Source organism: Oncorhynchus nerka, linkage group LG14 (assembly GCF_034236695.1).
Source record: "Oncorhynchus nerka isolate Pitt River linkage group LG14, Oner_Uvic_2.0, whole genome shotgun sequence".
In the NCBI taxonomy this organism is placed as follows: Eukaryota; Metazoa; Chordata; class Actinopteri; order Salmoniformes; family Salmonidae; genus Oncorhynchus; species Oncorhynchus nerka.
The window spans coordinates 69932333-69959003 of NC_088409.1; the positions used below are offsets into that span (position 1 = coordinate 69932333).

The window sequence follows — 26671 nt, forward strand, 5'->3', positions numbered from 1 at the left end:
TCTAACAACAGACACAATCTAAAGTAAAGGAATTAAGAATATAAACAAATATTTGGATGAGCAATGTCATAGCGGTATAGACTAAGATACAGTAGAATAAGACAGAATACAGGAGGGTTGAAAGGTGGGTTCTCCAGAGCTGCCTGTCCTCCATTGCAGACACAATCTCCTCCTACTCCAGTAGTACTCTTTTGTATAGTAGTCATATCAAATGTAAAGGATATAAATAACCATACAATAAATGACACACAGGCCTCTAATTTCATTAAAAGAGCAACACATTTATTCCAGCTGTGATGAAATAGTGGTCTCCTAGGGTTCTCAATGTTCACGTTCAGGATTAAAGTGCAGAATAGTTCACAGCTTGTGTACATTAAAAAATATATATATAAAGTAAATCAAATGAACCACAATCCCTAAGATATCAAAAATGATGATGGAGAAGTATGGAAAATATAAATATGATACAGAACAAGCGGAACGTCTCATCAAAATAAAACAAAATATCAGCAACGATGTTAAATCCATTCATTATCATCAGGCTTGCACTTGAATTTTATACAAAAAAATCTGTTCAAACAAACGTGTTGAGTCTAGTTGTTGGCAAGGCTAGCTTTAAACAAAGGCACAGCATATTGTTCAGCAGTAAGGATTCTTTGCAAAGAAGTGGTGCGGAAAACATTCTCATCCATACAAACACATACTTGACAATAATGTGGCTTTGACAGACATGATGATACATACGCACAAACATGGCAAAGTCCTATACATACTTAAATGAAATTCCCATTATGCCCATTGATTAACACATTAGCAGAAGATGTACATAAGAAAGATATATTTTTCGGTACTTATTTTATACTTTGACAGGTAGGTAGAGGACTTCATGATCATTGGAGGCTTATTGTACTACTGCGATTGTGGAGATTGAATAGGCCAGTAAGTATAACCTTTTCACATTACTGAGCCATGACAAGCCAAATGGATTTGGTCTTGTTTCGCTTCCACCCTAGTTTCTGGAATCGTTCTGGAAAGGAAAATATCTAGCCAGCGCTATACGGTTCAGCACAATAGTGTGAAAAGGGCTTTCTTTTGATGACAGACTAACAATGCTTTAAACCTCTCTGGACATCACAGTAAGGTGGAGCAGTCAAGAAGACACAGAACTTCATTCACAAAGGATCGGTCTATAGGCAGCAGGCAGACCATGGTTATTTCATCCTCTCTGTAGCAAACTAGAATCATTTTTAATAACAAGGCTGAATAGTTTGGACATTTAAAAGGTAGGCCTGCGAGGTATCTCTTTCGTACCCCTCAAAGTTGCATGTTCCATGTTTTTAAAGTTGAGCATATGTCTGAAATGTGAACCAGTTTAGACACAGACATGCTATGACATTAGAGTTATCTAATAATCAATACCTGCAGTCATCAGAATGGCCACCTAACTCTGGTTTGCTACGAAGAAGGAAGAATTTCCCAGGACACATGTTTACAACTGAACTGAAAGGCGCCATCAGTGACTTGCATTCATATTATCAGCCAACGTCATTTGATTTCTTTATCACAAGTAATCCAACATTGAAAGTGCAAATCAAAGTACTCAAATCTATACAAAAAGATTTCAGTCGTTATATATCAAAAGAGATGCTGTGTTTTTTCTTTATTTAATCTTGTCCGTCTCCTTTGTGCACTCTTTCCTTACTCTTTCTTGTTTTCCTTTCCTTTCAATAACAATTTCTGTTTTAAAGTGAAAATAATAGCTTGGTTTTACAACAGAAGTGACCGCAGTAGCAAGTACACCATGCAGCTCATCTTCTAGTGCAAAGAGGAATAGAAAAAAGGTTTGATGGAAAAAGAACATGAGTGAGAGAATGAGTGACAATGTGTTCAAGAGAGAAATTGACATACAGTAAAATAGATTATTTTCAAGAGTGTAGTATGCAATGCACAACGACAGACAGACATATAATATAGATAGTATTTACAGCCAGCAGTTTGTGTGTAAACAGAGGGCCTCCCATAGGGAGCTCCATGTAGAGGAGACTAGGGTTGTGACTAGGTTTTTCTCCAGGACAGAGAGGATTGTGGTCAGACAGGCACTATGACATGACTGTCTGTCTGTCTGTCTCCAACACTTCCCACAACATCTGTCCTGCTACGGATGACTAAAGAGCTCTATAATAACAACTAACAAATCATCCTCAATTTCTTTTGAGAGGAATAAAGGGTAAATGTGGTTTGGTATATAATGCCAAACTACATAACCGTATTTTTATGTGACTGAGTTGATTCTCTTGTTATGATTACATTCAATTGAGGCGATACCTACGGAGTGGTTATAGCCGAGGTCATGGTCAGGGCACTCTCTGGAGTCTAGACCAGATCAAAGGCTGCTGTAGACAAAATCGTTTGATATGCAGAGACGACGATGAGAGTAAATGGGACACATCATGTGAGAGTGCTTACACTTACAGTGAGGGTAGTTAGGGGTGAGCTGGGACCCTAAGATGCTCTCTTACGTCGTATTAACTTCCTAAAAGACCCTTATGTCTGTCACCATGGCATCCCGAGACAGGAAGTCATCATCACTGTTGAAAGGAATCTGCTCCATATCAACTACTACTGACTAACTTTTTATGTTTTTCTTCTTCTCCTTCATTTCAACAGGTAGCCCAATAAAAATATAACAATGTAGCATACATTATAAGTATACAAAATATGTCTATACATTTACAATATTTAAAACATTTACAATATTATAATATCACTGGCTACATACAGTACCAATCAAAAGTTTGGACACACCTACTCATTCAAGGGTTTTTCTTTATTTATTTTTTTACTATTTTCTACATTGTAGAATAATAGTGACAACATCAAAACTATGAAATAACACATATGGAATCATGTGATAACCAAAATATATTTTATATTCCTCAAAGTAGCCTTTGCCTTGATTACAGCTTTGCACACTCTTGGTATTTTCTCAACCAGCTTCACCTGGAATGCTTTTCCAACAGTCTAGAAGGAGTTCCCACATGCTGAGCACTTGTTGGCTACTTCTCCTTCACTCTGCAGTCCAACTTATCCCAAACCATCTCAATTGGGTTGAGGTCGGGTGATTGTGGAGGCCGGGTCATTTGATGCAGCACTCCATCACTCTCCTTCTTGGTCAAATAGCCCTTACACAGCCTGGAGGTGTGTTGGGTCATTGTCATAATGAAAAACAAATGATAGTCCCACTAAGCGCAAACCAGATGGGATCGCTGCAGAATGCTGTGGTAGCCATGCTGGTTAAGTGTGCCTGGAATTCTAAATAAATCACTGACAGTGTCACCAGCAAAGTACCCCCACACCATCACACCTCCTCCTCCATGCTTCACGGTGGGAACCACACATGCGAGATCACCCGTTCATCTACTCTGCGTCTCACAAAGACATGGCGGTTGGAACCAAAAATCTCAAATTTGGACTCATCAGACCAAAGGACAGATTTCCACTGTTCTAATGTCCATTGCTCGTGTTTCTTGGCCCAAGCAAGTCCCTTCTTCTTATTGGTGTCCTTTAGTAGTTGTTTCTGTGCAGCAATTTGACCAGAAAGGCCTGATTCACAGTCTCTTCTTAAAATGTTCCGTATTGACTGACCTTCATGTCTTAAAGTAATGATGGAATGTTGTTTCTCTTTGCTTATTTGAGCTGTTCTTGCCATAATATGGACTTGGTCTTTTACCAAATAGGGATATCTTCGTTATACCACCCCTACTTGTCACAACACATCTGATTGGCTCAAACGCATTAAGAAGGAAAGAAAGACACACCTGTTAATTGAAATGCATTCCTGGTGACTACCTCATGAAGCTGGTTGAGAGAATGCCAAGAGTATGCAAAGCTGTCGTCAAGGCAAAGGGTGGCTACTTTGAAGAACCTCAAATATAAAATATATTTTGATTTGTTAACACTTTTTTTGGTTACTACATGATTCCATATGTGTAATTTCATAGTTTTGATGTCTTCACTAGTATTCTACAATTTAGAAAATAGTAAAACAATTAAGAAAAACCCTGGAATGAGTAGGTGTGTCCCAAAGTTTGTTTGAATACACAAGATTTCACCTCGACGTGAATGAAATAAGGAGAAAGAAAGAGAGTAATAAACTCAAATGAAATAGAAAAATGTACAAAAGGTATGAAAGAAGTCTACCTCAAAGTGAAATCAGTGCTGCACAGTGAGAGAAGGAACACAGTCATTCATGGACCATGTATTCTACACTACCAGGAATATCACTTTAAGAATACGTCCCAAATGGCACCCTATAATGCACTACTTTGGTAATACCCTTTGGGACCTGGTCTTAAGCAGTGCACTATAAAGGGAATAGGATGCCATTTGGGACACACATGTCATCAGTAGAGGGGGAGAGGAGGAGACAACAGACAAGGCTTACTGGACACAGACTGGGCTATTTACAGTCATGCAATGTTTAAAAAGCTTTTTGTTTATGCTCAAAGCTTTTGCTCGATTATATTCTACATCTGGACTGTGTGTGTGCATCTCAACTTATGTGTTTTGTTTTATCCACATAAAAGGCCCCTTTCTTTAGCATTTCAAAAAGCGTTTGATATCGTAAAATCAAACCAAAGTCACACAGAGGAACACTTTTCAAACACGTTGTTGCACAAATACTCTGGAGGAAGGAGCCTTACCAATGAGGCTGAAGCATCCTTTCTGCTTTTCTGTTTTAGAGACGTCTGAATATGCTTTAACACCATAAGATAAAGATTACATGAGTGTTAAGATGGATGATTTCACAGCTGGGATTGACTGATACTGCTAGCTAGCAGTTACCAGCCTGACATTCAGCTAAGGTACAGCAATCATCAGACTGAAGCTATGATAGTGGTAATGTTAGTCTGAGTGAGTCTCTCTTGGTTGGAGTTGAATGGGTGAGTGCCTTTAGGCAAGACTGGCTTTTCCCATCCTCGTTTCCCCTGAGTCTATACAGCCCACTGTCAGCCCACTGTGACTGCTGTGGCATGAGGAGGTACGTACAGAGCTCCTGCCCCACCCCTCCCTGGACAGTGCAATGCAACTACTCCATTGCCACCACCATAACCCCCTCTCTCTGACCACTCTCATGGGCTGAGACGAGCAGCATTCCGCTCTGTTCCGGATCCCTTCTACTCCGGAGTCTCGGGGTGCGGGGGTAGGCCGTTTTCAGACCGCATGGCTGTGCAAGCCATGGTGGGGGCAGTGTGGTTTCCCCAGAATGCTTTGTGTAGCGCGTCGAGCTCGGACACCACCGGCAGGCGGATCTCGAGGTGCATCTTCAGGTTCTCCAGCCACTCCTCCAGCTTGGTGAAGGCGGGGCTACAGACAGAAGAGCCAATCAGTCTTAGGTTAGTGATGTCAACCTAGATCACATTTTATTTAACTAGGCAAGTCAGTTAAGAACAAATTCTTATTTACAATGACGGCCAAGCCCGGCCAAACCCCAAACCGGACGACTCTGGGCCAATTGTGAGCCGCCCTATGGGACTCCCAATCACGGCCAGTTGTGATACAGCCTGGAATTGAACCAGGGTCTGTAGTGATGCCTTAAACTGCTGCGCCACTCGGGAGCCCATAAATCAGTTATGGGACACGAGACTTATAATAAACCAAGACTCAACATATATAGTATTATCAAACAATAGTTTCCACTCATAAGTAACCTTATAGACAAATACCTGGAAAAGTGTTCCTGTATGCATCATCCATGTACAGAAGGTAAAAATCTATACCCAAAAAATCTCACACAGCATGGTGATACATGACTTAGGTCAGTGTCAGACACTACACACTCACCGTTTCTCAGCATCCAGGTCACAGCAGAGGACAGCCATAGGGAAGAAGGCAGGGGGGCAGTCTGGAGGACAGAAGTGCTCTAAGAAGCCTGTCACATTCAGCCCAAAGTCATGGGCCCTGGGCAAGTAGTCTGGGTCTGCATTCACCCTACCGATGATCTGGAGGGGGAGAGCGAGAGGTTCACAGTAAGGAAAGGGCAAAAGGCGCTGCTGTTATAAGTTATAATACCAGTTATGAAGCTGGAACATCAGTCATAAACTGATATCAGATATCACGACTGCTTGCCAGATTCTTATTTAAACCTACAGATGTAGGATCTTAATTTGATCACTATTTTCTTTCATGGACCATAGGAAATGCAATTGAGCTTTGTGATTTCCATAAGTTCACTGAAAACCAACGATAACAGAAGGTTATATTAACAGTATTGCACTTTCCATATAGCCTGCTTTTGGCCAGCTAATGGCCTAACCACCAATCAAGCGACATTATGGACTAAACGTTCAAATCCTGTTCCTTATGATTATTTTTCTGTGACAACATAGGTCAAATTAAGATCCTACATATGTACATCTGACTTATTGTTCTGAGACTCCAGGCCCAGGGGAAAGGCAGTCCCCAATAACAGGGTATACCAAGCATAGAGGGACTGAGGTTATGCCCAATGGGACCCAAGGGACCACCAAACGAAGCCAGATCAGCTAGCTAGACCACAGGCAGCCCCTGTTCCTGTCAGTCACCCACCACATAAAGAGATCTTCCCCTCTGTAATCCTGCCTCTGTAGAGTCCCTGGCTAATGGCGTCCATGTGGAGATAGACCCACTGCTTCTCTCACTGCAGATTTATTTGAATGTTTTAACAGAGCAGTTCAGCCCATTGCTGCTGTAACCAACCCTAATGGTTACCATGCTGCTTGGTTGGTCTCTCGCTCTCCTTCTCTAGTTTAAGATAACTGATTTAATGAGGAACACGAATACGTTTGACTATTGTTTCCATTTTGTTTCCATATTCTGCTGTCATGGGCACTCACTTCACAAAGCATGATCCCGAAGGAAAAGATGTCCACCTTTTCATCATAGCTTTTCCCTGTGAGAGAAGACATTCCAAGTAAAACATGAGGTTATTCGTTTCAGAGTACTGACATAATGTATTACAGTATGTAGTGTTGAAACAACTGAAGAATTCACATTTTTCTGTTTAAAACCCACTTGGTTGAGTCATTCGATTTAAGTGCAATTCAAGCAATGGTGGTTAAAACAGGTCAACCCCACATACCGTGGATCATCTCCGGGGCCATCCAGTAGGGGTTGCCCACTACAGTGTATCTCTTCCTGCGGTCAGGCTTCTTCTGCAGGAGACTCTTGTCCTGGATCTTGTCTTCCACCATCAGCCGAGCCAGCCCAAAGTCTGCCACCACCACACTGTTATTCTGCAGGGAGACAGAGAGGGGACAAACAGAGCAGACAGAGTTACATCTAGTACAACACAATACTAACAACACCAGCCCAAAGTCTGCCACCACCACACTGTTATTCTACAGGGAGACAGAGAGGGGACGAACAGAGCAGACAGAGTCATTCATACGTGATCAGAGTGAGCAGCTGAACATTGTATGCTAGAAAAACACACAAAACCGCTATTCATTAAATACGAATACCGAACTTTGAACAGCTAGGACCTCTATTTCTTGTCTCGGAATCCTGCTTAACAGACAGGATGAAGCCTGCTTGACTGAGACGCTAAACTGCTAGCCATCAAGCTAACAAAGTTTGTCCCAGATGAGTTTTGCAATGGAGCCTCTTTGTCTGGAGAAATAAATGAATGGTTCCATCGCTGTAGGAGCTGTATCTACTACCCTTGGTTTCAGGACAAACTGGATCACTCAGAATTCCAATGCGGCAATTATTTATTTGCCGAGGATTATAGGCTGAGGTGGATTCCTTGATCACCCAGGTCGCCAGCCTACGTAAGATACTGGGGAAAACGCAGAGTGGAATGGTTCAATTTTCTACGCCGGTGGCTGGACGGCGTTTTCTCCGCCTTGTCGTTTGTTGTTATCAGACTGGCAGGTGTTGCCCAGAGCTCCCCATCTGATAGCGGAGTCGAAGGAGCACAGCATTAGGAGCAAGGCAATCAATGATGGTCGCATGTCATGAGCCGTGTAAGCCGTGTTTCGCCGTCCTGGAGCCTGATCTTCCTGCACCTTCGTCGCTCGGGGTGCCTGTGTTTGGGCCGCAGTGCCTACTACTACAATTTCGAAGTTGACATCGGCGGGGCTTCTCCATCTGTCGGAGGCCTGCAGCAGGCACCAGGAGCAACGGGCTTAAGTTATCCTGCCTCTCGCTTGTCCATAAAGGGTTGTCCGAATCCTGTGAAGCGTGGGACTTGGGCAGATTTCCTCATCCTTCTCGCCAGCAGTGACTTTGGGCAGCTCCATGGTAAGAAATGTGACCGTTCCTGGTGCAAAAACAATGTCCTATCCCGGAGTTCGAGTAAATTACTTTACTAAGCTTCTCCCGGATGTACTACGTCAGGACATGGAAATCGATTCTATCGTAGGTAATGGGGGTGTTAATGACATTATGAAGAGCTGATTGACTCTCTGCTAGATACTCACAAAAGACCCATCATATCTGGCCCTGTGCCCTCTCAGAATCATGGCATGGAACGCTTTAGCCAGTTGTGAAGAGAAAACCCTGCTATGTGATTATTGCAGCTAAATGGGTGTAACTTTTGATGACAATTTGATATCTTTTGGAAACAAAACAGGTTTTATAAGGAGGATGGGATCCACCCAAATCATTTGTGTTCCTGGATCCTTTCACAGCGTTATAAGGCTATATAAGGTTATAAAGCTAATCCCTAACATTGTGTTGCTCAGCAAATGTACATTACACCAGGGGCGTTTGGTAGACACAATGCAAGTAACCTAATTTGTCCCTTTAACTGCCTCTGCTGATCCTACAGCTATTGTATGCAGTAATCATGTGCCTATGAACCAGATTTATACTGTTAGCACTGAGCCAGTGTGCCCTAGGAGGAAGTCCACTATGTGCAGCTCACCCTGCACTAACATAAATAACATGAGCAAATGTACTTATGCTAAGCTTCCCAGTAAAGCAATAAAAACAAGTAAGCATCCCAGAAGAAAGTGCTCAAAATAGACCCACGTCAACATATGTAGCTTAAGAAACATGAAATCAATAATTTGCTAGTAACAGATGACATTCATATTTTGACAATCTCTGAAACTCACGTAGGTAAATTTTTTGATGATACAGTGGTGGCAATACAAGGTTATAACATTTAAAAAGATAGAAATGCCAATGGTGGAGGTGTTGCTGTTTATATTCAGAACCACATTCCTGTAAAGATTAGAGAGGATCTCATGGTAAATACTGTTGAAGTTATATGGCTACAGGTTCATCTGCCTCACCTAAAGCCCATTCTGGTGGGAAGCTGCTATAGACCACCAAGTGCTAACAGTCAGTATCTGGATATCTGTGTGAAATGCTTGATAATGTGTGTGATATCAACAGAGAGGAATATTTTCTGGGTGATTTAAATAGACTGGATTTCATCAAGCTGCACACTCAAGAAAACGCTTCAAACTGTAACCAGTGCCTGTAACCTGGTTCAGTCAACCAACCAGGGTAGTTACAAACACAGGAATGAAATCATCAACATGCATTGATCACATATTTACTTATGCTGCAGAAATGAGCTTGAAAGCAGTATCCAGATCCATCGGATTTGTAAGGATCGATGTTGGAAACGAGAAGCAGATACAGGGAGTGAACATTTAATGAAACACGGACATGAAACAGAACAGGAACTACATCTGAACAGGGGGAAAATAATGACATCCACGCTGACACGGGGAACAAAACTGAGGAACAGACAGATATAGAGGGGGCAATCAACAACGTGAAGGAGTCCAGGTGAGTCCAATGAGCACAGATGCACGTAATGATGGTGACAGGAGTGCGTAATGAAGGGTAGCCTGGCGTGACAGGATGTAGTGATCACAATATAGTTGCCCTATCTAGGTAAACCAAAGTTCCAAAGGCTGGGCCTAATATAGTGTATAAGAGGTCATACAATAAGTTTTGTAGTGATTCCTATGTTGTTGATGTAAAGAATATTTGTTGGTCCGTGGTGTGTAATGAGGAGCAAACAGACATTGCATTTGACACATTTATGAAATTGCTTATTCAATTTACTAACAAGCATGCACCTATTAAGAAAATTACTGTCAAAACAGTTAAATCCCTGTGAATTGATGAGGAATTGAAAAATTGTATGGTTGAGAGGGATGAGGCAAAAGGAATGGCACAACTGATTAGCAAACATATTGCAAATTGAGAAATCATGTGACAAACTGAATAAAAAGAAGAAACTACACTATGAAACAAAGATAAATAACAAAGAATAATAGTAAAAAGCTTTGGAGCACCTTAAAAAACATTTTGGGAAAAAAGGAAAACCAAATGATATTACCAAATACTTCAATGATTTTTTCATTGGCAAGATTAGCAAATTTAGGTATGAAAAGCTGACACTACACATCCAGGTATATCTGACCAAATTATGAAAGAAAATTATTCTAATTTTGAATTCTGTAAAGTGAGAGTGGAAGAGGTGAAAAAATGATTGTTGTCTAACAACAATGACAATTTAAGCCTACTAGAAAGTGTGTGCACCCAGGCTTGGAGGGAAGCAAAAGTCATTCCGCTACCTGAGACTATTAAAGCCCCCTTTACTGGCTCAAAATGGCCAACCAATCAAACTCCTGGAAAAAATGGTGTTAGACTCGATACAATGCTATTTTACAGTAAACAAATTGACAACACATTTTCAGCACGCTTATAGGGAAGGACATTCAATAAGCATAGGCACTTACACAAATGACGGATGATTGGCTGAGAGAAATTGGTGATAAAAATATTGTGGGGGCTGCTTTTGACATTATCGATCATAGTCTGTTATGGCTTTACACCCCCTGCTATGTGGATAAAGAGTTACCTGTCTAACAGAACACAGAGGGTGTTCTTTAATGGAAGCCTCTCCAACATAATCCAGGTAGAATCAGGAATTTCCCAGGGCAGCTGTCTAGGCCCATTACTTTTTCAATCTTTACTAATGACATGCCACTGGCTTTGAGTAAAGCCAGTGTGTCTATGTATGCGGATGACTCAACACTATACATGTCAGCTACTACAGCGACTGAAATGACTGCAACGCTTAACAAAGATTTGCAGTTAGTTTCAGAGTGGGTGGCAAGGAATAAGTTAGTCCTAAATATTTCTAAAACTAAAAGCATTGTATTTGGGACAAGTCAATCACTAAACCCTATATCTCAACTAAATCTTATAATTAATCATGTGGAAATTGAGGAAGTTGAGGTGACTAAACTGATTGGAGTAACCTTGGACTGTAAACTGTCATGGTCAAAACATATTGATACAACAGTAGCTAGGATAGGGAGAAGTATGTCCATAATAATGCGCTGCTCTAACTTCTTAACAGCACTATCAACAAAGCAGGTCCTACAGGGCCTAGTTTTGTCGCACCTGGACTACTGTTCAGTCGTGTGGTCAGGTGCCACAAAAACAGACTTTTTGAAATTGGCTCAGAACTGTCGGCACAGCTGGCCCTTGGATGAACACAGAGAGCTAATATGAATAATATGCATGTCAAGTCTCTTCTGGCTCAAAGTGGAGGAGAGATTGACTTCATCACTACTTGTATTTATGAGAGGTATTGACATGTTGAATGCACCAAGCTGTCTGTTTGAACTACTGGCGCACAGCTCGGACACCCATGCATACCCCACAAGACATTCCATAAGAAGTCTCTTCACAGTCCCCAAGTCCAGAACAGCCTATGGGAGGCGCACAGTACTACATATAACCATGACAACATGGAACTCTACTGCACATCAAGTAACACATGCAAGCAGTAAAATTAGATTTTAAAAACAGATAAAAATACACCGTATCGAACTGTGGGGACTGTGAAGGAACACAAACATAGGCACAGACACATGCATACACGATAACATACGCACTATAAACACACGTACACATGGATTTTGTACTGTAGATATGTGGTAGTGGTGGAGTAGGGGCCTGAGGGCACACAGTGTGTTGTGAAATCTGTGAATGTATTGTAATGTTTTTTGAAATTGTATAATACAATATACTATCAACACCAGCCCAAAGTCTGCCACCACCACACTGTTATTCTTAAGGGAGACAGAGGACACACACAGTCACATCTGCTGCATCACAATACTTAGAATACCATACACACTGCAAACCTACCTACAAGACTATTCATCTTACCACAGACATAAAGACACATGCCAGATAGAGAGGTGGAGAGAGAGAGAGCACACTCAACAACATAGAGAAATAAAGAGAAGAGTGTGAATACTATGACTGTTGACTTTGAGAGGTACAAACACTCTACTGTACAGTACGTTACCCTAACAAAGGTTTCTCTGTGTCTAATGTCAGTACATCGTCATTGTCACATCTCTTTCAATGAGAGACACACCTGTATATGATCTAGACATACAGGTGCAAACTCTTAATCCTCAAAGAAAACACGCACCCCTGAGAGAGAACACACCTTACATCTCTGTACTCACCTCTCTGACAAGACAGTTGTATGAGTTCAGGTCGCGGTGGATTATGTTCATGGAATGCAGATATGACTGGAAGACAGAGCGAAAGAGAGGGGGATGGAAAGAGAGTGAAAGAAAGAAAACAAGAGTTAGGTATTAAGTCTAAACCTCAAACCAGTGCCTAGTGGAACAAATGTGCATTGTTCTTCTTTCAGAGTATAGCCTTTGTACATTCACTAATCTACAGTCATGTGCTATATTCATCACTGTAAACCCAAATCAAAGGCAACACACCATGACTACCCATGATGCCCTAATCCAGAAGGAATTCAAGCTATAATTTTCATATAGGGAAAATCTGCTACACATGTGAACAACACTGCTGCAACACTTCCTCTAGATCTCCACTGGAGGGCAGTGTGAGCATGGTTAGTTTGACTGCACTGTCTGTCATTCTATTCACCACCACTGCACTGCAGTTTCTCTGATTGCAGCAGTGAACCCTGGTCCCGACAAGACCCACAGTGCATACTGGCTTCTGATCTGTTTTTGGTTTTATTCTAGAGGCATTCTATACATTCTATTTGGCATGGATCATTCACTCACCATCCCTGCAGCAATGTCTTTAGCAAAGCTCACTCTCTGATTCCAAGGGTAGTTGATATCCTGTTAGTAAGACAAACCAAGGATAGAATCAGACTCTGGATGTTTCACAGAACATAAACACCAGTGATTAAAACTAAAGGGAGGCTCTCTAATCCTAATCCTGTATCCTCTGATGACTCTGAGACACAATGTACAACACGAAACTATGCACTCATGGGGACACACAGCCACCCAACCGCACACACACAATCTGGTGCAGTGGCACACCCATACAGAAGTGCACACAACAAAGTACTAAAATCACACACAGACACACCACCGTTACCATTTTCTTAATGATCTCCCTCAGGGTTCCTCCTTTGATGTACTCTGCGATGAAATTGAGTCTCTTGTCTTTGTAGAGGACACCTATAAACTTCAGCACGTTGGGGTGCTCCAGACAACGCATCACCTTCACCTGGAGAGGGAGGAGGGTACACCTTTTAAGTCTTGGAAGATACTTTAGGTTTAAATGTGGGACCTTTGTTAGTTATTGAACCCATATTTAGAGCTACAGTCTAGGAGCTGTCCTAGTCCTGACTCCTCATAAAGACCAAACATCTAGGAGCTGGTGGGAGTGGTTGTGTTGTGTGGGTTTAGTGAAAGCAGTAGTTAGATGAACTGGGTGGGTAGCTACATAATTAGTGAAAGACCTCCTTGTCTCCCGCCCTGAGGGTCTCTGTGAGATGGACATTCCTCCTTCTAGACTTTGATTTTAGTCTATAACCATTTCCTCCTGGTCTAAACATATAAGATGTCTCCTCTCCTGTCATTAACTTGACATAATTGTAACAAGAAACAGGAATAATACGTGGTTATTACAGCTTCCCAAAGAGAGAAAAAGTGATTAGGTCCTAAAGGAGGTAAACATTACATAAGCTACTCTGAAGTCAAGGGAAGGGAGGGAGAAAACTATTTTGAAGGCTTTGATTTAAAATGGGCACCAAGGCTCAAAAGGCCAACGGTTTTAAAAAGGACTACCATGTCTCTAACATAAAGGCAAGACTCCAATCCATCAAACAACTTAAAAAAACATCTTGAACTTAGGAACTCAGGAAACCATGCCCAAGGCGGTGTTTGTGATGTGTGATAAGTTTGCGAGAGAGCTGAGCCCTTCCTTTGTAATTGGAGTGTTATGCAGGCAGGGCACTAATAAAAACAGTTAGAAAACAAACCTCAGTCTGCATTCCACTGTTTGTTGGTGGGCGGTCATGGCCTGTTGTTTTAACGGCTTACAGAGTTATTAAAGGGACTAAGGGTGTTAACCTGCACACCTCAGTGTTCACACAGTGTTTCCTGAAGAGGAGAGTAGAATGCAGGGTAGAATAGTGTACTTGTATGTGTGCACATGTGTGGCGAGTGTGCATTTGATTGTCGATGTGAGTGTCTGTGTATCTGGGAGGGATGTGGCAAAGGGTGTATACCTGTGTATACCTCTAATGACTGTCTGTCCACCCCTCACAGCCTAATTAGGGTGGGGTACTTTTTACGAGGTGTAGTGGTGTGTATCACTGTCAACTAAACATGACATTCCGAGCTTGATAAACTACACTCTGTGGTAAAACCTAGACTAGCAGTGTTAACAATAGTGGCCAGGGTTGGAAACATGGTCTGTGATCTCTGTCACTGAACTAAGCCCAAGCATTGTTCTTGACGATACATGTTCTGTAGTACGTAGCACAGGATTGTACTGTCCTTAGAAGAAGTGGGAGCTCTTTGGGGCAAGCACAGAGATTGTCATTGCGTGTGGTGTTTCAAATCATTGGAATAAAGGAAAGAGATGGATGGTGTACCTTCATAAACCTTCAATATATAAGGCTTATCTAAAATCTTCTGAAATCATTTATAAGCAAATTGAATTTATAATCTCAATGTATCTCCTGATTTGACCCTGTTGAACCATGATGGTGACACATCAACAAAGGCAAAAGAAGTCAAGGTTGAAAGAGTGGTCACCCACTTCTTTTAGGAATGACCTCTGCGTCTCGTCATCGAAACGAATCAGCTCCTTCATCACCATCACCTCCCCTGTCTCTCTGTGGGTCACCTGCAGAAACACACACATCGGGATTTCATCAGTCTGCGCCACGGGGAATGGGGGTACTTTCCGATCAAAGCTAATTTCACCCCAACAGGTAAACTCTGAGAATGTGGGAATAAAAACCCTGGATATATGTGGTCTCCCTCTCAAAGCAGATATTTACTCCCTGCTTGAGTGCATCTTCCAAGCAGCAGATGAACATATAGGCTATTGTACTTTCTGGTTTCATTGGAGGCCATTCTGTAAAGCATCTCAATGCTGCCATCTTCTGGAACTTTTGAACACAGAATATACTGCTCCTACGCAGTAACATTTGACACACATTCACTCGTGTGAAGTGGGATTTTAAAAACATTTTTGGGATAGGGGGCAGCATTTTCACTTTTGGATGAATAGCGTGCCCAGACTGAACTGCCTCCTACTCTGTCCCAGATGCGAATATATGCATATTATTATTAGTATTGGATAGAAAACACTCTGAAGTTTCTAAAACTGTTTGAATGATGTCTGTGAGTATAACAGAATTCATATGGCAGGCAAAAACCTGAGAAGAAATCCAAACAGGAAGTGAGAAATTGATTTTCAAAACAGTGCCTATTGAAATCCCAGTGAGATATGAATGAGGATGCACTTCCTAGGGCTTCCACTAGATGTCACCGTCTTTAGAAACTGGTTTGAGGATTCTACTATAAAGGAGGGGCTCATAATAGCTCTTTGAGTGAGTGGTCTGGCAGAGAGACTCGGTCTAGCTTCTGTTGACGCCAAAATGGTGGATATTCCTCTGGCTGTTTTGGGTTCTGAGCGCCGTTCTCAGATTATGCTTTTTCCGTAAAGTTTTTTTGAAATCTGACATAGTGGTTGCATAGAGGATACGTCCATCTTTAATTCTGTGAATAACACTCACCGGATGTTTTGGAATTAAAACATTACTGCACGTAACGTGCCAATGTAAACTGAGATTTCTGGATATAAATATGCACATTATCGAACAAAACATACATGTAATGTGTAACATGATGTCCTATGAGTGTCATCTGATGAAGATCATCAAAGGTTAGTGATTAATTTTAACTATATTTCTGCTTTTTGTGACTCCTATCTTTGGCTGGAAAATGGCTGTGTATGTTTTTGTGACTTGACTCTGACCTAACATAATCATATGCTGTGCTTTCGCTGTAAAGCATTTTTGAAATCTGACACGATGGGTAGATTAACAGGATGTTTATCTTTCATTTGCTGTATTGGACTTGTTAATGTGTGAAAGTGACATATTTCAATAAAATTGCGAGCTGCCTTTTCAGTGGAATGTTGTCGAGCCTGCCCTAGAAAGGTTAAGGTGTTGGAATTGTCCCCCAAAATTAAATGGTTTTCCATGGTCATCTTTAACAGAGAGGACAGTTGAACAGACAATGTCCACATCATACCCAAGTCATCAGGTTGGTGTGTTTACCTTGATGGCCTGTCCAAAGCAGCCTTTTCCCAGCACCTCTCCATGGATGAGGTCTGAGGGCCGGAAGATCCGGTGCATGCGACTGTTGGAGACGACCCGCAGTGACTCGGAGCGGTTAATGTCCTTCCTCTGAGAGAGAGGGGACGCTGCGTTACTGGAGCACGGAGACTTATCAATACTGTAGCTCCGTCTGGAGAGAGGGGGGGAGAGAGGGAGAGAGAGATAAAAGAAGGGAGTGAGAGGTGGAGAGAAGGAAAAAGAGAAAGATGGAACAGACGAAGAAAAATAAATCATCAGTCTCACAGGATCACTGATGTGCATCCATACTGCCCTTCACAGTGTTAAACGACGTTGCCAACCCTGTCATAAGGCATCAGTCTAGCATCTACTACCGTTATATACTAATTATGAAATTGGAGCGACAGCGTAACTGCAGTTAGACATTGCTCATCCATTTCACTGAAGAGCTGAAATAATGTAATGTGTGTCAGCCCACACATTTGCACCAATAACATGTAATTCATGTAAGCTAATTATGTCCAAAATGTGTTTAGTACACGTTGAATGCTTTTATTTATGCATACATTCATTTAGCTGAAGATTTTATATAAATCTGTATTTTGTCGCGTATTTCTTTCATTTTCTATCCTATTCATACTGTACTTGAAATAAACCAAAACACCATGTCTAAAACAGCATGTATTTGTGCGTCTGTAAATGGCACTGAGATTAGTCCTTACGTGATCATGCGTGAGCGCAGGTTATTGATGTCTGGGTGTGGGGGTTGGGTGATGGGGAGGATGGGGCTGGGACCGCCAGACAGAGGAGTGATCAGGGGTCCGTCCACAGTCTCCCCCTCTGAACCCCCCTGGTCGTGGGGGTCGTGCTCTATGGTCAGCTGGAGCAGACGACTGGTCTCCTGGATGAGCAGGTCAATCTGGTGGAGCGGAGGAAAAAGATGATCAGTTTAGCATTAGAATGTAACATAACATGTAGAATCTAGCATAGCATATATCATAGCATGTAGCATGGCTAAGAGTGTTCATGTTTTGGTGGAGTGAATGAGATTGCCTCCTAGTGTCTGTCAACTCCATTTCTGTAGATTAAACATGAGTGAGGACTTAAACTTAGATCTTCTAACATCAAGCCTTGAATTTCATTAACATCTCACTAATATCAATGTCATTGATGTCTAACAGCAACACAGGTAGAAGAGATGTCAGTTGGTTACCTCATCGAGAGGAACGTTCCTGATGGGTGTTCCGTTGATCTCCAGGATCCGGTCTCCGACATGTATGGAGTTCTTCACATCTGGACTGATCAACTCAGAGTCCACCCTGGAGAAGGAATGAGAGAACAGCGATAAGCAGTTGGACACAGATTTAACCTCGATATCCATCTTTCTGCCATTACATTAGCCGAGTGGTTACATCATAAGTCTAGGAGGTATGACAGAGTGAGACTTTAGAAAATCTAACATGTACAGAATGATATACTGGTAAACTGGAAAGATAAAAGACCAGACTGCTTATATACTGCTAGATCCTTTCCATCCCTTTTGTTGTACAAGGACATGGGTATAGTATTTCATCTACACTGGATTTAAATAACAATGTCCTCACTTTCCCCAACTTCCATTCTGTGCTTTTCTCTGACTTCCAGGTCTTCTGTTCATTCATCTCCAATCCTTCTGTTAGCCTCCCCATCCATTCCCTTCTCCCCCTCCCTCCCCCAATCCACCCCCTCCCCCAATCCATCCCCCTCCCTCCCCCAATCCATCCCTCCCTTGGTGTATTTATTACAATTCTATTCCATTTTTAATTAAACCAGGAAATCCCACTAACATAAGGAATCATCTTTTCCCTCTCTCGCCCCCCCCCCTCTTTCCCAATCCCTCCTTATCTCCACCCTCCCATTGCCTACCTACCCCCCCTCTCTCACCTTCCATCCCTCCTACCCCCCTCATCCTTCCTCTATACTCACTGTGACACCCTGACAGTGTGTTCAGGGCCGTAGCCGTTGGGACTGAGAGGGCTGAGAGGCTGGTCGATGGCGACCGAGATCCCTCTCCGCCCGTCTGTGGAGGCTGGGATGGACACCAGGGTCACCGTGTGGGGGATCCTGGAGCATGGTGAGTCTGACAGGGACACAGGCGTCACAATGGTCTGGTAGTAACAGTGGCCACTGTGGAGGGAGAAGGGGCAGAGACGCAGGGGGAGGTCAGCATAGATAGAATAGACAAGTGTATGAATATCCGTAATGCTACATTAATACAGAAAAATAAGAATGCAAATGTAATTTGTTCTTAAACACAATGGCATTTACGCATATTGTTTTGGATATACACTACCATTCAAAAGTTTGGGGTCACTTAAAAATGTCCTTGTTTTTGAAAGAAAAGCTCATTTTTACTCCATTAAAATAACATAAATTGGTCAGAAATACAGGGTAGACATTGTTAATGTTGTAAATGACTATTGTAGCTGGAAACGGCAGATTTTTAACGAGGACAAGTACATTAATATCTAGTTTGAGAAACAGACGCCTCAACAGGCAGCTTCATTAAATCGTACCCGCAAAACACCAGTCTCAACGTCAACAGTGAAGAGGCAACTCCAGGATGCTGGCCTTCTAGGCAGAGTTGCAAAGAAAAAGCCATTTCTCAGACTGGCCAATAAAAATAAAATATTAAGATGGGCAAAAGAACACAGACACTGGACAGATGATCTGCCTGTGGTGGGCCGGGTGTATTGCACACTGACTAGGTCGCTAGGTGTACGGTGTTGGTGCGGCTGGCCTTGGTGCGGCTGGCTTCCGGGTTGGATGCGCACTGTGTTAAGAAGCAGTGCGGCTTGGTTGGGTTGTGTTTTGGAGGACACATGGCTCTCGACCTTGGTCTCTCCCGAGCCCGTACGTACGGGAGTTGTAGCGATGAGACAAGACAGTAACTACTAATAATTGGATACCACAAAAAGGGGGTAAAAAAATAATAAAATCAGCCGTTTCCAGCTACAATAGTAATTTACAACATAACATACAACATACATATAACACTATATTTCTGACCAATTTGATGTTATTTTAAATGGACAAAGAAATGTGCTTTTCTTTCAAAAACAAGGACATTTCTAAGTGACCCCAAACTTTTGAACAGTAATGTAAGTGATCATTTACATTTCTGTGAGCATCACCTGATAGAATGAAATAATATTCTAACATTGTGCCAGAATGTCAGACGGCAGAATAATGATCTAGTCAACCTCCCATCACACACACACTGACACTTCCATTCAGAGCTCACAGAACAATGACTGCTTGCATTTCAACATCCCTTCCTCCCTCCTCGTGTCAGGGTGTGTGTGTGTGTGTGTGTCATACAGTACCCCCTTCCTCCCTCCTCGTGTCAGGGTGTGTGTGTGTGTGTCATACAGTACCTCCTTCCTCCCTCCTCGTGTCAGGGTGTGTGTGTGTGCGTGTGTGTCATACAGTACCCCCTTCCTCCCTCCTCGTGTCAGGGTGTGTGTGTGTGTGTGTGTGTCATACAGTACCCCCTTCCTCCCTCCTCGTGTCAGGGTGTGTGTGTGTCATACAGTACCCCCTTCCTCCCTCCTCGTGTCAGGGTGTGTGTGTGTGTGTGTGTGTGTGTGTCATACAGTACCCCCTTCCTCCCTCCTCGTGTCAGGGTGTGTGTGTGTGTGTCATACAGTACCCCCTTCCTCCCTCCTCGTGTCAGGATGTGTGTGTGTGTGTGTCATACAGTACCCCCTTCCTCCCTCCTCGTGTCAGGGTGTGTGTGTGTGTGTCATACAGTACCCCCTTCCTCCCTCCTCGTGTCAGGGTGTGTGTGTGTGTGTGTGTGTGTCATACAGTACCCCCTTCCTCCCTCCTCGTGTCAGGGTGTGTGTGTGTGTGTGTGTCATACAGTACCCCCTTCCTCCCTCCTCGTGTCAGGGTGTGTGTATGTCATACAGTACCCCCTTCCTCCCTCCTTGTGTCAGGGTGTGTGTGTGTGTGTCATACAGTACCCCTTCCTCCCTCCTCGTGTCAGGGTGTGTGTGTGTGTGTGTGTCATACAGTACCCCCTTCCTCCCTCCGCGTGTCAGGGTGTGTGTGTGTCATACAGTACCCCCTTCCTTACTTCATGTCTGTTGCTTCTCTATCCACCACTTCCGTTATTTCCACATTTCTATTTCTGCTTTGGGCTGCAGTGGCCAGGCTGCACAGCACTGGTATTACTGTAATAACGTTATGAACAAATTATAACCTCTCGTCTCCAAGACAAATAATGACCTTCCCTGGAGTCTGCTGAATCTCTACACCCTACTCCCTATTAGCACTGACTGAAATATATGAGGATCATTTTATAAATAAAGTTGTATGATCACTACAATGTACCAGTATAGTTTGGACCTCTCCACCAGTGCGTAGGTGTCTCCATCTCCGATGAAGGCTCTGCAGTTCAGACAGGTGAAGCATTCTGGGTGGTACTTCTGTTCCCCTGCGACCTGGAGGGCACACGCAGAGGGAGGGTCAGGGTAGGATTACTAGGTAGGGTTAAGAGTCAGCTAAACAACTTATTTTCATATTTTTATTCAACCTTTATTTCAGCAGGCCGGTCAATTGCAAACCAAATTATTCTCTTGCAATGACTACCTGTCTGACCAAGACGGAAAAGCAAGGCAAAGAGAAATCTACAAAACAACACAATGACAGGTCAAACATTAAACAAAGCAAAGAGAATGTACTACAAGTCTACTATATGTTCACTATTTGATCAGGTCAGTAGATGCATCACATCGCAATAACAGCAACAAATGGAGAAACAAACTAGGGCAGATGCAGGTTAACCAGTGCAAGGAGGGCTAGATTGCTGTGGCTGATATCAGCGTTATTAGCTTCAGGCTGGTTTCTATCTAGCTCAATCCAATCACTGGCAGAAGCAGGTAGCTGAGAATTGAATTGCGGCTCAAAACAGCAGAACCAGTTAAATTACCGACCACGACTAGATTTGTAAACAAACAGATACTACAATCACACAGGCTCAACATAGTAACCAGGCAAATTGGTCTAAATGGTGCCACTTAAGAAAGCTTTTGGCAAAAGGTTTTCCTTATAGCTCACGATATGTATGGTAATTTACTGAAGGATGTAAGACCACTAGGGCCTGACTTACACATGGAATGCTAATCTATACATAGAACCCACCCAGGTAGAATTACCTTAAATGCAAATAGAAAACATTCCTGGTTGGATAGGGCTAATCAGGGCTTTACAAGAACCTGGTGACCTTGTAGCTCCTCAAAGACAGGTTGAAGATCTGATTAGACCTCTCCCCCCCCTCTCTCTAGATCCCTCCCTCTTACCCATTTCCTTCTCTCTCCCGCTCTCTTTCTCTCTCATTTTCTGCACTGATCAGCAGAGGGTTGGGCTTGAGGTGGGTGTGGTAGGCACTCTAGAGCTGCAATGATCTGCAATTCAAATTTCACTGAGGGGGAGTTTTCAAGGATGTGAGAGATGGGGGGGATACTGAACAAAGAAGAGTAATCTATGAAATATGAGAATAAAGAGAAAAAAATGACTGTTCTTATGACCCCCCCCATCTCGAGGCTTCCACTGCTGCAAGCCTCATAAAAAAAAGTGTGGCACTAGCAACTTCCTTTAAGAGTGGCACAGTGCTTTTAAATGGTCGATAATATAGATACCAACAACAAAAAAACAGCCCTGTCTGCTGCCCCCCCCCAGGGAGCATTCCCATGGAAACCAGAGAACCCACACTGAGAGAGTACCCTCGGGCTGCTTGGAGGAAGTCAATGGAACACATTAAGAAATTAATCAATAATAAGTCATTAACATGAGCGGCTCATCCCAGCCACAGGAAAAGCTATGTCTGACTGTGAGCATCTACTGATGCAGAAAGGAATGGAGAGAGAGTGAGAATAAAAAAGAAAGGGAGAAATGGGTTGACTCCATGATCTATGTTAGTACCTTTTTAACCTTGATTGTTCATGTTAACAACAGAGCAGAGGGACTCAGAGAGCGAATGAGAAGAGAGAGAGGAGAGAAGGTAATGACTGTGTAATTGGCTTCCATTTGAGCTCTGGAGCAGACAGAACATGAAATGAGTTGGTCAAGAAAAGCAGCCTCAATGGCTTGGTGAGTCACAGTCATTGTGTTTTGGAGTGGAGTAGGGAGGGTAAAACAATGATAAATGGCTGACATCTTTATGTCAGTTAGGATCACAGTACGTGTAAACACCACATCACAGAGACTCAGAGGGAGGGAGATGAGATTATAATTATAGATACATTAGAGCGTGTGCCGCATTGAGAATGAAGTACAACAAATTAGGAAAGATAGGGGTCAACATGTCTTCTATAGAATAAAGTCAGATAGTAGAATATGCATGTGAGCGTGAGTGAGTGAATGAGTGTGTGCGCGCCTGTACAGCAAATTGGCCAGTGTTACCTAGTGTTGATTATTGGGACGGCAGGGTAGCCTAGTGGTTAGAGCGTTGGACTAGTAACCGAAAGGTTGCAAGTTCAAAATCCCAGAGCTGACAAGGTACAAATCTGTCGTTCTGCCCCTGAACAGGCAGTTTTTAAAATGTATTTTACCTTTATTTAACCAGGCAAGTCAGTTAAGAACAAATTCTTATTTTCAATGACGGCAGTGTAATATTTCTAGTGGGGATTCTGGTGTTAAATGAACTCTGTAAGTGAACCCCAGTGTTGGTGTTAATAACCAGTGTTAAACCAAAACCACACCCATCATTATAATATTTCCCAGCATGCTCTATTGCAGGTTGATTTTTAGAATTGTTTGTTTCAATATCTATGTTTTTGCATGTACACTGATTGATTAATTAATCTTATGCTACTCAAATATAAATAACATACATTTTTCTAAACTAATCCAATCTGTTACTTTGTTGCACCAGTTATTGAAATGGTTGATCCAGTTTAGATGGTTTAGGTAGTCCATATCTTAGTCTTCCCAACCCGGCAGTCAGTCTGAATGCAGGTTGCGACTGAATAAAAATGTAAAATGTTGGATAACCCCACTCTGGTTAGATTCCAATAGGAATTACACATCACTTTGCTAGCCAAAATAATGTGACTTGCAGGCCTGAAAACCAAGAGTTTCAGGCCACTCACTGTATAGGGTAAAACTAGGCCTTCAAAATAAGGCCTTATTAAATACTTATTGTATTGTATTGTGTTAAATAATACATTTTTAATGATAAAATATTTGCTTAGGATCTCACTTCATGAAGGTTTCAGGACTGAAAATGGATGAAATCAACAACCATGTCTTTGTCATTAACAAATACAGTCAGGGGGGTTACGCTACAATTCACTTGAAATGCATTCTGGGTAATACGCAAATAAGGCTTTACACTAAGCAGTGTGTTAATTTAACACTGAAAAGTGTGGACCCGTATAGACACTTGACCAGTGTTAAATGTAACACTGTCAGTGTTGATTTAACACTGTAGACTATGTTCTGTGTGTGTGTGTGTGTGCATAATGTGCGTGAGTGGGTGTGTGTGCGTGTGTGTGGCAGGCAGTGGCCAGTCTCAGGTGTGAGCCCCCGTGGGGAGGAGAAGAAGGACAGCTAGATGGAGAGGAAGAGACAGTGTGATGCCTGTCACACTGACACTGTGGCTGCTGCCATTTGTCGACCCCCGCCCCCTCCTTTCCTACACACTCCACCCCACACACTCTTCTCTCCAACCACATCTGACAACTGACAGCTGCTGCTGCACACGCACAAAGAAAAGACTCCTACATCAAAAGCCTGAGGGACAGAGCAGAGCAAGTGAGAGAGAGAGGAAAAGGGAGAGGAAGAAAGAAAAGATAGAGAAGCTAACAATAACCCTGTACATCTCTCATAGGTGGAACGTTCTATTACCTTTGTCTCACTGATAATTGAGTTAGTTCACAATAACTCAGAATGAAACTATGTAGCATGAGAAACCTGCCAAAAAGTTGGTTAAAAAGCTTCAATTTACAATGAGTGGGGATAACTTACAGAATATACTGTAACTACCCACAGCTGGTCTCTCCCTCTCTCTCCCCCTCCCTCTCTCTCCCACTCCCTCTCTCTCTCTTTCCCTCTTTCCCTCTCTCCCTCTTTCCCTCTCTCTCTTTCCCTCTCTCCCTCTCTCCCTCTCTCTCTGTATGTAAGAGAGCAGTGTGGCTTGGTTATGTGGCGCACACAGGACCACTGTCCACAACAATCCAAATCATCAGCACGTTTCCTTTGGGAAGAGTGAGGTCGCCATGGAGAAGCATCTGGAAACAGTGTGTTACCATGGTGAGCTGGAGGGAGGCGGTCACATATTAAGCATGATCCTATAATGAACAATGACTGCACCAGCTGGGGACTTGTGATGAAGATACAAAAGGTGAGAAATGCAATTCATCTGGAAATAGAAAGCAGGAAGTTGCCTGGAACTACTCGTGTGTACAACCAGGCAAATCTTTAAAATTGGCTTTGTCCAATAACTCATCTCCACTTCCTAAACTGTAAACCAAATCATTGCAAATAAATTTAATTTCTTTGAGGGCTTTCCCAAAGCACAAGTGATAATGCAAATGAGTTCACAAGAATGAGGAAATGTCCTTGGTGATATTATGATGACACAGCCATTCAAAGGCTGTCATTTCAGTACTTAAATGTGTCAAAGTTTCAACTTTAAGGGTTTGACGACCCAAACATTACGATGATAAGTTGGGAGGCTAATCCATTTAGTGGTGTGTGTGTGTATGTATGTATGTATGTGTGTGTGTGTGTGTGTGTGTGTCTGTTTTTAGACAGCCTGTGGAATGTGTATGGCCCCTATTGGACCAATCAAAGGTATTTATGACCCTCTGGTTTCACAATGACACTCAGGTTCTCTAGTGTAAACAACAGATGAGGGGGAGGGAGGGAGGGGTGGGGGGGTAGGGAAGTTAGGGAGTCTCCATATTGCTTTTAGGACATTTTCTGTTCACAAAACTATTGCATCACTTTCATTTTTGTTTTAGGATTCATTATAAAAAGTTTAGTCCAACCATGTAAACTAGGTGAATTGGAGCCAATGCTACAGTATATTCTAATATCCATACTAGCATTCCACTTAGAATGCTTGCCCATTGCCCACTACATTGCTTATTAGTGTGGTGGATATTGGAACTTTAGCCGGTTGTTCACTTATGTTTCCTGTATGGACTTCCAGTTATACTGATGCATTGTGGACCTGTGGAGGGTCTTGCCGATATAGTGATATGGATAATGTGAGGAGAGTAATGGGGACTATAAAACACTAGCAACATAAGGTATGCCCCTTACGTCAGTTAGCCTGATGTAAACACTACACCATGCACGCACACAGTCACACGCATGCACACGTTGTCATTTAAACTGATATTAGCACACACTGCCATGACTTCACTAACCCATCCCAGGTAGGATAAATCTATTACAATGACCTAATCCTAACACACCATGATGTGATGCAGAGCTGGTACAGAGGGGATCCGGTTGGTGTAACTAACCACATTATGACCTGGAGATGATTAGTTATTCCAGTGACCTATTGAGGTTCAATGGAACTGCTGCAATAGTAAAGCTCAGGGCTTCTCAACCTTTTCTGTTTTTGAGGCCTTCTGATCCTGACAAGTACACATAAAGCCAATAAACCACCAGCAAGAATTCACACAAGAACTATGACAGAAACCAAGTACTTTCATGCTACACAAGCTGATGTTGACATCAGGAATTGGTTACATCAGCAGCACATTCAGCAGGTAACAGATACTCCCGATACACCCATGAGAGTGAATTCTAGGTCAAATTCCAAAAAAGCTTAATGGGGGATTCCAAATTCCAAAGCCATTTGGACCATGCATGTTGAGGTGCTGGAGGATCAGTCAAATCTCCATATAACAGATGGATAGAACGTCTATAATATAGAATCCTGCATTTAAATCAATTCATCAAGCAATGAAATTTGGCTTTTCAATTTCCAAACCAAAACCTAAACTGTAGAAAGAAGAGAAGTGGAGCATGTCCTGG

At 42.5% G+C, this 26671-nt stretch overlaps 1 protein-coding gene across 5 annotated transcripts in view; it reads right to left on the bottom strand.

Moving 5' to 3' along the window:
* Positions 1 to 260: 260 nt before the first annotated feature.
* Positions 261 to 26671, bottom strand: part of LOC115141783 (LIM domain kinase 1-like) — a 70175-nt gene continuing 43764 nt past the window's right edge. For 4 of the 5 annotated variants that reach the window (XM_029680982.2, XM_029680984.2, XM_029680983.2 and 1 more), the window contains 13 exons: positions 21008 to 21117; positions 18596 to 18796; positions 17844 to 17949; positions 17353 to 17549; positions 16613 to 16802; positions 15082 to 15168; positions 13408 to 13539; positions 13083 to 13142; positions 12501 to 12566; positions 7121 to 7274; positions 6876 to 6931; positions 5845 to 6002; positions 261 to 5367 (listed from right to left, as the gene is read on the bottom strand). In XM_029680982.2, coding sequence (XP_029536842.1) covers positions 5178 to 5367; positions 5845 to 6002; positions 6876 to 6931; positions 7121 to 7274; positions 12501 to 12566; positions 13083 to 13142; positions 13408 to 13539; positions 15082 to 15168; positions 16613 to 16802; positions 17353 to 17549; positions 17844 to 17949; positions 18596 to 18796; positions 21008 to 21117 — 1707 coding nt within the window. In that variant the 3' untranslated portion in view covers positions 261 to 5177. Of the gene's footprint in view, positions 5368 to 5844; positions 6003 to 6875; positions 6932 to 7120; positions 7275 to 11709; positions 12093 to 12500; positions 12567 to 13082; positions 13143 to 13407; positions 13540 to 15081; positions 15169 to 16612; positions 16803 to 17352; positions 17550 to 17843; positions 17950 to 18595; positions 18797 to 21007; positions 21118 to 26671 lie in introns of those variants that run through there. The other variant, XM_065000343.1, reaches the window with a different exon arrangement.